The sequence below is a fragment of the Danio rerio genome, chromosome 17 (genome assembly GCF_049306965.1).
Source record: "Danio rerio strain Tuebingen ecotype United States chromosome 17, GRCz12tu, whole genome shotgun sequence".
Classification (NCBI taxonomy): Eukaryota; Metazoa; Chordata; class Actinopteri; order Cypriniformes; family Danionidae; genus Danio; species Danio rerio.
Window position 1 is genome coordinate 12,360,001 of NC_133192.1, and position 13,551 is coordinate 12,373,551.

The window sequence follows — 13,551 nt, forward strand, 5'->3', positions numbered from 1 at the left end:
TTTGAAACCAATAAAAACTGTATGTTCTATAATGTAATGCTGGAATGCTGAATTGCATTTGTTGGATCAATTATACAGTAAAAAATCTAAATCTTGAAATAGTAAATAAGCAATTAGCTTTTTTATTTATTATTACAGTTTGTAACGGTACACCTCATTTTGAAAATGAGTATTTTTATCCATTTCTCAGTGAATATAGGTAATACACTGTATTTTGGTGCATTTGAAAGAAATATATTTAATAAAATAATATTTTGGTCACTGAATATCTGTAGAAATAGAAAGAGAATACAAATAAATTCATGCAAAACATTGGAAAAAAAATTCAACTCAATTCAATTTCTCTTGTGTGTGTACTATATATACACTCACTGGCCATTTATTAGGTACACCTGTCCAACTGTTCGTTAACGCAAATGTCTAATCAGCCAATCACTTGGCAGCAAATGCATTTAGGCATGTAGACATGGTCAAGACAATCTGCTGCAGTTCAAACCGAGCATCAGAATGGGGAAGAAAGGTGATTTAAGTGACTTTGAACGTGGCATGGTTGTTGGTGCCAGACGGGAAACTGCTGATCTACTAGGATTTTCACGCACAACCATCTCTAGTGTTTACAGAGAATGGTCTGAAAAAGAAAAAATATCCAGATCCTTGTTGATGCCAGAGATCAGAGGAGAATGGCCAGACTGGTTTCAGCAGATAGAAAGGCAACAGTAACTCAAATAACCACTCGTTACAACCGAGGTATGTTGAAGAACATCTCTGAACGCACAACACATCCAACCTCAGTGCGGATTTCCCACAACAGCAGAAAACCACACCAGGAGTCACTCCTGTCAGCTAAGAACAGGAAACTGAAGCTACAATTCACACAGGCTCATCAAAATTGGACAATAGAAGATTTGAAAAATGTTGCCTGGTCTGATGAGTGTCCATTTCTGCTGCGACATTCACAAGGTAGTCAGAATTTGGCATCAACAATATGAAAGCATGGATCCATCCTGCCTTGTATCAACGGTTAAGGCTGCTGGTAGTGGTGTAATGGTGTGGTGGATATTTTCTCGGCACACTTTGGGCCCATTAATACCAGCATCTTGTCAACGCCACAGCCTACCTGAGTATTGTTACTGACCATGTCCATCCCTTTATGACTACAGTGTCCACATCTTCTGATGGCTACTTCCAGCAGGATAACTCGCCATGTCATAAAGTGCGAATGATCTCAGCCGTTTTTCTTGAACATCAGAAAACATCAGAGCAACTTTGGGATGTGGTGGAACGGGAGATTCACATCATGGATTTGCAGCCGACAAATCTGCAGCAACTGTGTGATGCTATCATGTCAAAATGGTCAAAATCTCTGAGGAATATTTCCAATAGCTTGTTGAATCTATGCCTAGAAGGATTAAAGCTGTTCTGTAGGCAAAAGAGGGTTCAACCCAGTACTAGTAAGGGTTACCTAATAAAGTGCCTGGTGAGTGTATAAGTCAAACTTCAACTTTCTACTTGTAACAGACAATATCAACAAATAATATTATTTATATTTAAGGACTAAATTAATATATATTTGAATGCTTTCTGAAAGATTGTGTGTTACAGAAGTCTGGAGTAATAATGCTGAAAAGTCATCAGCATAAATAACCCAAAAAATAAAAATAATAATAGATAACTGTGCATTAACATTGAAGCTTCTAAATAATTATAACAATTAAAAAACACAACCAGGCTCTGTCGATTCTGGGTATATGGGATACTGCCTGTGCTTCAAACTGCCATTTATAAACACCCATTTTGTTGTTAGACGGCAGGTGTTTGGGTGGCCAGTGAGTCTGGTGGTGTGAGTGTGTGTTGGATGATGGTGTACCTCTGACTGCCGCCATCTGGCCATGATTGAGCAGCAGTTCTCCCTCTGAGATGTGTCTGGCTGCAGTCTCCGTCTCAGTGACAGTCACACTAGAGCTACAGCTGCTCTCTGAGGATGAGGAAGAAGATTCAGACTTCTGGATCACAGGAGGAAGAGGAGGCGCTGGAGGAGACTGGGGTTTGGAAAGGACAGGTGAAGAGGGATGGATGACTGATTCTTCTTGATCATCCACTCGGGGAACTGATATTACACTGCGAGTGAGAGAAATTGAGGATTTTAGTAATAACAAAAAAAAGCAAATTTCTCCATGTACTCTAACAGAAAAGTGAAATGAAAAAAAAAAGTTTTTTTTAATTTTAGTTTATAATTACATTTACAAGTTTGAAAGTGCATTTGTACAAACTGTTGGAAAATAGAAATTAAAAGGAATAATAACAGGTTTTTAAGAATATTTGTAAGAAATATTTCAAAATCTTAAATCCACAAGCTGATGTTCTGTTACACCTAGCTACAATTACATATCAGACATAACACATAATACACAAATACACTTCATTGAACATGGACACATAGGGCCCTATCATACACCCAGTGCAATAAAGCACAAGATGTTTTTGCCCAGATGTGTTGCTATTTTCAGACCAGTGCAACAGTAATTTGAATGTTTTCTGCCACGTTGTTTAAATAGCAAATCCATTTACACCTCTTTGTGGATTCATGGGTGTTCTGGTCTAGAAAAGAGGTGTGTTAAGGTGCATTGTTGGGGCGCCGCTATTTTGAGGAACTAAAATAGTTTGCGCAAAGGATCAGCTGAAAGCAAGTCTAAAATCCTGCACAGATAGTGATATTTGTACGCCTTAAACGCTTAAACGCAAACAACACGTTTCCTTATCCACGAAACAGAGAAAGAGAAAGTGGGAGTAAAGGCCGATTGGAAGAGGCTCATTCTTTATCCTCGTGCTGCAGATGATCTGTTTATCTGTTTTCTCGTTAGTGAAGCGTTTAGTTTTTCCACTTACAAAGTCTGCCATGTAAATAGCAAATGCACCATGGTGCGACGCAACTGACTCATAAAGGGAATGGGAGAAGACACTCTGATTGGTTTATGCTCAAAACACACCCGTAACTCATAAAGAGAATAAGCTCAACCCTGTTAGACCATGCGCCGCGGAGCAGAGCATATTTTTCCATCCTTAAAATAGCAAAAGTGGATTAGGACACAATGCTTTTTGCGCCATGTGCTTTAGATTTTGCGCCTAGATCGCTAAAATAGAGCCCATAGACATTCCCTATATTTTATATAACTGCAAGTTAACTGTTTAAATACTGTTTGATAACTTAAACTGTTAAAAGCTATTATTCATTCATTTTCCTTCAGCATATTCCCATTATTCATCACAGGTCACCACAGCAAAATGAACAACCGATAAAAACTATTAGTTACTAGTGTAGTTAAATAAATGTACTAGTAACTAATAAGGTTATGGTAACTAATAAAGTTATGTAACTAGTGTGCACCATTTTTAAATCTGCTTTGAAAAGAATCATTGTGAAAAGTGCTAAACAATTAAACTTGAATGAGATTGAACAATCTAAATTCTATTCTACTAAACTATTGTACTAAATTCTCAGGTGGTGCTAGTTACTAAAACATAATTAAAAGAGGATTTTAAAAACACTATTGCACGAATATTACTTTCAAATAAATAAATACATGTGACGTTATTCACATAAATAAATTATACACATGAACAGATGAGACTCTTTTGATGAAATACATTATGTATTCATAAACTATGCTCTTTATATAAAAAATTCCAGTAACTACAACAAGTTACTAACCTTGAACCTACCCTAAACGTAACTTGAGCCAATGTTGTTTCCTTGTATTACCAAGTATTTTGATAAAAATGTGGAACTTATGAGTACACTTTCAATGAAATAACCATCAAGTCTAAACAGGAAATATGAAAATCTATTATTCTATAGGGAGCACTGTCTGAGTTACAATCTGATGCATCAGGCTGTGGAGGCTGCAAGTGATGAGGCAAGTGAAAAAAAATCGAATCAAATGGAAAAGTCTTTCTAACAATCTTTTTTTTAAAGCACAAATATGTTATTTTCAGAAATGTCCTGTTTCTAGAATCAGTTATATTTTCACTGTTGAAACACCAGGTGGCACTGTGGGTCTATATATCTCAAACCCTCATTGAGCATCAAAATTCATGGCAAAGCCTACACTCAGTGCTACAAATACTATACAAATAAGTCAAAATGCACACAAACTGTATTGTTGTTTTTGTCATACATAATCACATATGCAAATGTCCTGTTCAATACTAAATCATAATTAGCAGATTCATATTTTATGGAAGCTGTGATGCATTACCATTTTAAAGGGTGTAAATTTTTGCTCTTCCTCAATATTTAATGCAACACCATCAAGAAAAAAAAGAAAAAGCGATGATATTTTTGCATACACTGGTGCCGGCTGCAGTTCAGGTTGTTCTTCCTCCTCCAGGGGGAGCTCTGATCCTTCCCACAGGTGGATCTGCAGGCTGCCTGGCTCTGGGCTCTGATTGGCTGGAGTAGGAGGTGAGGGCGTGGCCACTCTGGTTGGTGATGGGATTGGTGTAGTAATCGGAGTGCCCACAGGAATTCTGTCTGGACCTGAAACAAAGGCAAAGAGCGCTTGTAGAGTTGACGGATGTGTGTGAACAACTGCGCTAATACACTTTCACTAGCGTCTGCTGTGTGCTTTGGCAGCATGTAGACGCTGAGTGATTGGGCATGTTCAGAAAAAACACCGCCAGACCTGGTGAAGCAGATTCCTGAGGGGGTTTCTCAGGAGATGTTGCTGTTGAAAGATGTTCTGAGAGATCAGGGGTTCTGACAGGAGATGGAGGATCTTTTAGGCTGGGTTCGGGAGTGGGTGCCGGTGTAGGTACTGTAGTGTCCTCCTGTAATATTAGCACAACATTACCACATTTGCCTTTAAAATGACTTTATAGTTGTTGTTTTTTTACATCAGGGAGTCAAACAGATGTGGGTAGATTAGTGGTTTTATTTAGACACGTGCAAAAATGAACACATCGTCTTATCAAAACAGATTTTAGGTCTGAATTCAAGGCCTAAAATGCCAACTCATGTGGTAGGCTTAAAGGGTTCCTCCCAGAAATGAAAATTTTGTCATTATTTACTCACTCTTGTTTGTACTTGTTTCAAACAATGAGTTTATTTCTCCTGTTAAACACAAATAGGATATTTTGAAGAAAGTTAAAAACCTGTAACCATTTATTTTAATTATATTTGTTTGTCATACTATGTATGTCAATGGTTACAGGTTTTCAGCTTTCTTCGAAATATCTTCTTCTGTTTAACAGGCAAAAAAGAAACTCATGACAGTTTGAGGGAGAGTAAATGCTTAGGCTTAACCATTTAACCACCCATTTAGGTACAGTAGTGTCCTCTAGTAATGTTAGCACAGCATCACCACATTTGTCTTTAAAAATGTATTTATTGTAGTTGTTTTTTTTACATGAAAGTCAAACAGATGTGGGTAGTTTCTTCAACTCAAGGCCTAAAATCTCAACTCAAGGGTTAGGCTTAAGAATAGTTCCTCCAATAAATGAAAATGCTGTCATCATTTCCTCATCCTTTACTTGTTTCAAACCCTTATGAGTTGCTATTTTACTGTTAAACACTAAAGTAGATATTTAAAAGAAAGCTGAAAACCTGTAACCATTGACTTCTATTGTGAGACAAATCCTATGGAAGTCAGGTTTTCAACTTTCTTCAACATATCTTCTTCTGTGTTTGACAGACAAAAAAGAAACTCATGGCAGTTTAACAGGAGAGTAAATGTGAGTAAATTTTAATCATCAATTTAGGTACTGTAGTGTCCTGTAGTAATATTAGCACAGCATTACCATATTTTCCTTTAAAATGCCTTTATAGTTTTCTTTAGATGAGGGAGTCGAACCGATGTGGGTTAATAATTGGTTTCATTTAAACCATTACAAAAATGAACAAATCTTAAAAACAAAACAGATTTTAGGTCTCAACTCAAGGCCTAAAATATTAACTCGTGTTTTAGACTTAAAAAGAATGGTTCAACCAAAACTCTAAATTCATCTTTTCCTCATCCTTTTATTGTTTTAAACATTTATAAGTATTTTTGTTCTGTTAAACACAAAAGAAGATATTTTGAAGAAAGCTGAAAACCTGTAACCATTGACTTCCATTAATTTTTTTGTCCTACTATGGATGGATGTCAATGGTTACAGGCTTTCAGCTTTCTTCAAAATATCTTCTTTTGTGGTGTTTTTTTTTTAATGACAACAACAACTACAATATTAATATTTAAAATAATTAAAAGTAGAAAAAAGAAATGTTAGCACTAGTTTAAGTAACAGTTCTTACTGACTTATTACCTGTTAATTAGCACTTATAAAGTATAATCTTATTTCACATCCCTAACCCTACTGAATACCTAAACCCAACTACTGTCTTACTATTAATAAGCAGCAAATTAGTTTATTGAGCTATAAATCATGGTTAATGGTTCGTTAATAGCATGAATTGTACATTAAAAATAATTGTGACCAAATACACTCATAAAGGCTTGAAACACCTTGAGGTAGAGTAAATAGTGGGTATATTTATTTTCATTATTAGGCGAACCATATATTTAACTCAAATATGTAGTTACTGCAGTTTGCCTTTGGATGGCAGTATTGTGTTCTATCCTAAATCTATTTGTTTTTCATTTTGATTTAGGCTTACAAAAAAGAATCATAAATATGAACATAATCCAAGACTAACTGCTATATTGTCTGCAATCTGACTTGCTTCTCTTTCTATAAATGCACTAGGGCTGTACAATAGACTGTTTCAGCATTGATATAGCAATGTGCACATCTGCAATAGTCACATTGCAGGATCTATGCAATGTAGTCGTGATTATGGAGCCACATATGGAGTTCAGAAAGTGAGATTTTTGGAGTCATTGATAAAGTTTTACCATAACAGGGGGAAAAATTATCATTTGCATGGGTTTTAAGGCCTGTGAATGTACAGTACACTTTTAAATCAATTGTCAACAGAACAAACCACTATTATACAATGATTTGTCTAATTACCCTAACTTTAACCCAGCAAATCAAGAGCGTTTAAAGCATTCAGTCACAAGAAATTGTGTCATAATCACATAAATGTACCCTAATTAAGACTTTAAATGTCACTTTAAGCTGAATATTAGTGTCCTGAAAAATATTAGTCCAGGGGTGGCCAACCCTGTTCCTGGAGAGCCACCTTCCTGCAGATTTCAGTTGCTACCCATATCAAACACACCTGAACCAATTAATTAGGACCTGAACACCACGTGATAATTACAGGCAGGTGTGTTTGATATGGGTTGCAACTGAAATCTGCAGGAAGGTGGCTCTCCAGGAACAGGGTTGGCCACCCCTGATCAAGTCAAATTTTATTAAAGATAAAAGAAATCAGTTATTAGAAATGAGTTATTAAAACTATTAGTAATACGGTGACAGCATTCAGTTATCTTAATCAATGAGGATTTTATGTAGATTTTCAATAAGGTTTACATCAGGGCTTTGGGCTGCCATTTCATTATTTTTATTTTTCCATCGTTAAGGAACCGATTTACATGTTTAATGTAACATGCATTTATTCTGCCATATCTGTATAAAGGCTTGTACACACCGGGACCGTAATTTAGCAAGGTAATCTGAATATTGTAATAGTGGCACGTAAAGTCAGGCCCGCAGAGCAGGGCAGATTGAAACGGGTCCCCAAATCATCACCTTTCCCAAAAGCTGTTTCCCAGAATCCTCTAGTGTCTCTGGCCTTCATAGCGACAGATAAAACCCAGCTGATATAACTGAAGTCGAGATTATTCTACTTTTTTAAATATTTCCCAAATGATGTTAAAGAAAGGAAGTCATTTTTCCACAGTACTTCCTATAATATTTTTTCTTCTGGAGAAAGTGTTATTTGCTTTATTTTGGCTACAATTCAAGCTGTTTTTATCTTTTAAAACTCTTTTTAAGGTCAATACTATTAACCATCATTAAGCAATATTGTTTTTCAATTGCCTACAGAACAAACCACTGTTATACAATGACTTTCCTAAATACCCTAACTTTAACCTAGCAAATTAAGAGCGTTTAAAGCATCAAGCCACAAGAAATTGTGTCATATGTAGTTTTAAATAAAGTAATAAAAAGTATTTTATCGAATTATTTGTAGAATGAAGACTGTGGAGTGCTATTGTATGTTCGATTTCTCTACATGAAATGCTATTCATATTGCAATATATATGGCAGAAAAACAAAACATCTCACTGTCAGATTTTTCCAATGTCATGCAGCCTTAAATGTACCATCACCACTGTTAAATAAGAGAGAGTGTGTGCAAAAATACCTTCTGAGCATCTTGTGTTTGGACAGGGGTAGTTGGTGTTCCCTGAGACTCTCTCTGTCCCAGCATTGAAGCAATGATTTCAGTTAGCACTTCGTTTACATAATGTCTTATGACCTCAGAGTCCACTGGAACGCCTGTGTCCACAAACAGCTGAAGACCACCGCCACCTGCGGCCTCCACTGCCACACAAACACAAACATAAGTGCACATGGGACATTCAGCATCTCTTGTTCACAGGGTTAGTTAAGAGTACATAGCAGTGGTCAGTATGATATCTAAAAAGTCAAGAGGTTTTTTTATAGCAATGAAATAAACTGAATTAGCCCTTTAATGAGATACGTCTTTAGAAAAAATTGACCGATCCCAATACAATGCCAGTTACAATCTAACTGTTTCCATATCTGTGTTTTTGTTGTTGAAATAAAAAATAGGTTAAATAAAAAATAATAATAATACAACATTAAACAGTATCATATTAATAACACTTAAATGACAGTCACATGAGTATTTTCTTTTATTCATATAAAATTTCAGTCAACTGTGATTCAGTCTTAAAACACATTATTGTATAATTAAATAAGCTATTGAATATAATTAAATAGATAAACAGATAATAAATAAACTGAATTAAATTATATCCAATTATTTTATAAATTATTGTACATAAATAAATAAATAGATAAACAAACAAACAAATAAATAAATAAATAAATAAATGATTAAATAAATAATTAAATAAACAGATAAACGAATGATTAAATAAATAGATAAATAGATACACGAAAGAATACGTAAATAAATAGATACACGAATGAATAAATAAATAAGTAAATAAATAAATAAAATATTCAAACCAAAATTTTAAATTTAAAAAAATTACCTTTGCTTAAACAGTATCATATTAATAACAGTAAAATAACTGTAACTTGAGGATTTTCCTTCCATTCACATAAGATTTTAGTCAGCTGTGATTCAAAGTTTCAAAACACATTATTGTATAATTTGATAAATTATTGCATATAAATAAATATATAAAGGAATGAATATATATATATATATATATATATATATATATATATATATATATATATATATATATATATATATATATATATATATATATATATTTAAATATATATTAATATATTGAAACCAATTGGTTAACAAGTATCACATTAATAACAGTAAAATGACGATTACATGAAGATTTTCTTTACATTCAAAGACAATTTTAGTCAACTGTGATTCAAAGTCTTAAAACACATTATTGTACAATTTAACAAATAACTATAAATAAATAAATAATTAAAAAAATAATAAAAAGTAAAAAAAAATGTTTACAATTAATTCAAACCCATATAGGAACAAGATGAGTAAATAAAAAATACAAATATAAGAAATATAAATATTTTTATATAGATATAAAAAATCATAATAAACCAAATCTGGACAAAAAAATTAACAAAGATGGGCAAAGCTAAGCAAAATATACTCGCTGAAATGCAATGATTGAAAATAAATCAATGTAAATTGTGTTGGTTCAACTCTTATTAAACAAGTAGATTAAACAAACACCAGAAAAGTATTATTTAAGTGTATGTTGTAACAGGGTTAAGTGGACTATGGTAGAATCAATATGCTGATTTAAAAACGCCATATTTTTTTAATATCATGTCTGATGATATCATGTGCGTCTATAATGTGTCAAAGCCTTTTAGTTTTATTTGAAGTTATCCTAAATGAACTAAAAGAGGAATTTTAAAGCGTGATTCATGAGTTACATGTACAGTTGATTGAGACTGATCTCAGAACTTATTTTAGGACAGTGCTCACTGACCAAAGCAACAAACTGCATTTTTTGCTAACTAAGCTGCCAACACCAAAAGCATGGGTGCTTCTGCAACACTGTAAAACCCAAAAAGTTAAGGTTGTTCAAACCATTTGAGGAAACTAATTGCACCAAACCATTTAAATTTAAAAACTAATCCTAATGAGTACTGTGAACTTAATCCATTTGAGTAAATGAAGCAATCTGAGCACAGTAAAACCCGATACATGAAGAGAACTCAAACCAATACTGTAAAACTCGATAAGTTAAGGCAACTCAAACCATTTGAGGAACCCGATTGCTACAAACCATTTGAGTTAAAAAAACTAATTTATACTAATCTATACGAGTACTGTGAACTTACTCCATTTGAGTTAAAAAAACTAATTTATACTAATCTATACGAGTACTGTGAACTTACTCCATTTGAGTTGAAGTAATAAAATATTTAATAAACTCATTACCTTCAACACTGAGTTTAAAACTCTTTTCAAATGAGTAGAATTAACTGTCAGTCAGTCTTGAGTTAACTACACTCATTTCATTTGATAAAGTTGACTGTTGGGTTTTACAGTGAAGGTGGTAAGCTCAAAACTCAACGCATTACATGAAACACTTCTAAATCTTCAACTAAAGTGAAGATTAAAATCTAACAAGTCTTTCTATTACATTTAAACACCTCAGATTACTTTTATTGTCAACATTTCCCACTAGTAATTCAATCCCGCGCAAAGCATGCAGGGAATCACAAGACCCCTAACCAGATAGTTGGACCAACACAATTCCTTCATGTTTTCCCAACACAAAACGCTTAAGTTAACTTAATAGTTTAATAGTCAAATATAAGTAGACTGAACATAAAACAAGTAAATTAGCCAAAGAAATGACCAGAGTTGTGTTGTTTCAGCTCATTTTAAACAGGGAGTTTGAACAAGCAGCAGAAATCCATTGTGTTTTGCTGAATGGGATTGGGACAAAACACAGTTCTGGATTTGCAGCCTCTAGGCCTTCTACAAGGTCATTGATAATCCTTAATATCAAACATCACATCGGTTTGGGCTATTAAAATCTAACGGAGACAAATGTCCATAATCCTGTCACTCTGCCACAATATTCTGAAGTTTCTCATAAAGCCCTTAAAGTGGAGTTTGCCAGAAAAGTAATTTCAAATAACCAATTTAAGCCTCACATGCAGCCTATTCTGAATTCCTGCACCCGTAAGCATTTTAAAGCAGTGCTATTAAAAAGCTAATATACAGAAGTGACATTTTTGGCAGGGACCCTCATTTCCTTTTGTCTAGGGCTGAGATTGCGTTCAAACACACATACAGGAGGAAGAGTCCAGTCAGTCTGTGAATATGCTGACGACAGTTTGCCGCGAGCCCTCCTCTGCAAATTTGATACATCATTGATCTTTCTATTAAACGAAAGCGAGAATTAATGAGGCAGGACCTCCGCGCCGACTGAGCAGAAGTGACGCGACGGAGACGGAAGGATGGAGAAGAGGGGCTGAGCACAAGCAATCGCGCTTTAATGAGGAAATACAATCTCGCCGCGTGCTGACACGCTTGACAAATGCTCTGCTCGCATTCCTCAATGCTATGAATCAAAATTATAAGCTCACAGACTGGAACCTGGTGCTGCTCGGCTGTTCTTGCTGGTTTGTGTCACGAGTTATTGATTGCCTTGTTGATTTCTAACATTGACCAGGAAGATGCATAACGGTTGATTCACAGATCAACAAACTTCATTTCGTCTAAACTGTTAGCTCTCAAATGTCTTCAACATCAAACTTAGACATTTTTTTTTAAAGTACACATGAAATCAAAACTAGCCATGTGATTTTGTTAGCTCACCTTGCTAGTTTTGGAGTGAACAATTCATCAGTTCATGTCATTAAGAAAAAAAATTTAGTTTGCCCTTAATCTTTAACTGAAATCTGAAAATGCACTTCCTGTTTTTGTTTCAGTTAAATTCTCGGATTATGTCTGTCTGAGGTATTGGGCGGGGCTAAAATACTTAACCACGCCCCTTCAACTGACAACAAACAGAAATTGTGAGGAGGAGGAGGTGTCTGCTATGTTGTAATAACTCTTCTGGAAACCCGTTTCCAGATCTTTCTGAATGAAATGCCTTTACTACATCCAATCAGCTCACAGTAGAAAAAACAAGCCACGCCCACTGTTTTCTCATTGAATATTTTGTTTCTATAGGACAAGATTATTGTAGTTAATGAAAACAAACAAAAAACGAAAACTAGAATTGAAAAAACAATTTCGTTAACTGAAATGTAAAACAAAAAGATGAGTTTTTGAAAAAAAACTTAAATTTAAAACAAACTAAAATTAACCAACATTAAAACAATAACGTCCTCCGTTTTCATCTTTGTAAATGTGTTTAATATATAAGCCTTTTTAGAAGTAAATCTATTTACTTGCGATGCCAGTTTTACGCCAGCTGTTTGACCTGTAGGCCTATAGCACATTGTAGTCTGTCATCCTGACATCATTGACATGATCCATAGATATATACATTAGATGTCGCCTACCTTGTTGTTGTCTATTGAAAGGAATGCGTCAGTAGAGCTGCCATTTTAGTACAGGGTAGCGCTCCTTTGAAATGAATGCGGGACCACGCTACAGTGGAGGACTGTGGCCATCCAAAGCTAAAGATATACACATATATCTATGATCGGGAGTTTTCCCGGAGGTCAGTACGCCATTTTTTTTTTTTTTTTAATTACGAAAATTATAATTTCACATCCTTTTTCTACATTGATGGATCAGTGATCGCTCAGGCATTCCTGACAAAAAGCCAGTGTTTGTGTGTATGGAAATGTCCTTTCCACCCTCCCTGTTAAATCTGATTTAATTCTTGTCCTGAAACACTCCACCTCTCCTGCTTTCACTTCTCATACTGACAGAGGGAGCGATTCGTTTGTGAATGGATCTTTTGTTATGAATAATACACGTTTCTGGCACCACAGCAACTCGTTGTCAATTTCATTTGCATTGTTTGCTGATTTTATTCAACAAAACTAGCATAACCTAAGTGTTTAGTTTGAGTTAGTGCTGCTTTGCCTTATGGTGAATCCAGTAAGTGACTTTATCATCATCAATAACACTACCTGTTTAGCACAAAAGTTCATAACATACAAAAACGTAAAAAACTAAACCTTACCTATGAAATGTTCTGCCTTTGTGCTTTGTTTGCTAGTAACTACAACCACAGCGCTAAAGTCCAGCATCTTTACGTAGTAACACTGTCTTGGCTATTTACTGGGAGCACTGTACAAATATGGCGGCGCTATTGATGCATGCTCAGGGTCCATACGCGATATCTAGTCCATATATCTATAGGCCTGATCAAACTGGTCCACCTCCAGTCTAGGGTTGTGCATTTAATTGAAACC

At 34.8% G+C, this 13,551-nt stretch overlaps 1 protein-coding gene across 3 annotated transcripts in view; it reads right to left on the reverse strand.

Annotated features, from left to right (window-relative positions):
* si:ch211-185a18.2 overlaps positions 1-13,551 on the reverse strand; it is a 297,445-nt gene that overhangs the window by 91,520 nt on the left and 192,374 nt on the right. For all 3 annotated transcript variants that reach the window (XM_073926901.1, XM_073926902.1, NM_001258228.1), the window contains 4 exon segments: positions 8,312-8,490; positions 4,683-4,827; positions 4,348-4,537; positions 1,868-2,118 (listed from right to left, as the gene is read on the reverse strand). In XM_073926901.1, coding sequence (XP_073783002.1) covers positions 1,868-2,118; positions 4,348-4,537; positions 4,683-4,827; positions 8,312-8,490 — 765 coding nt within the window.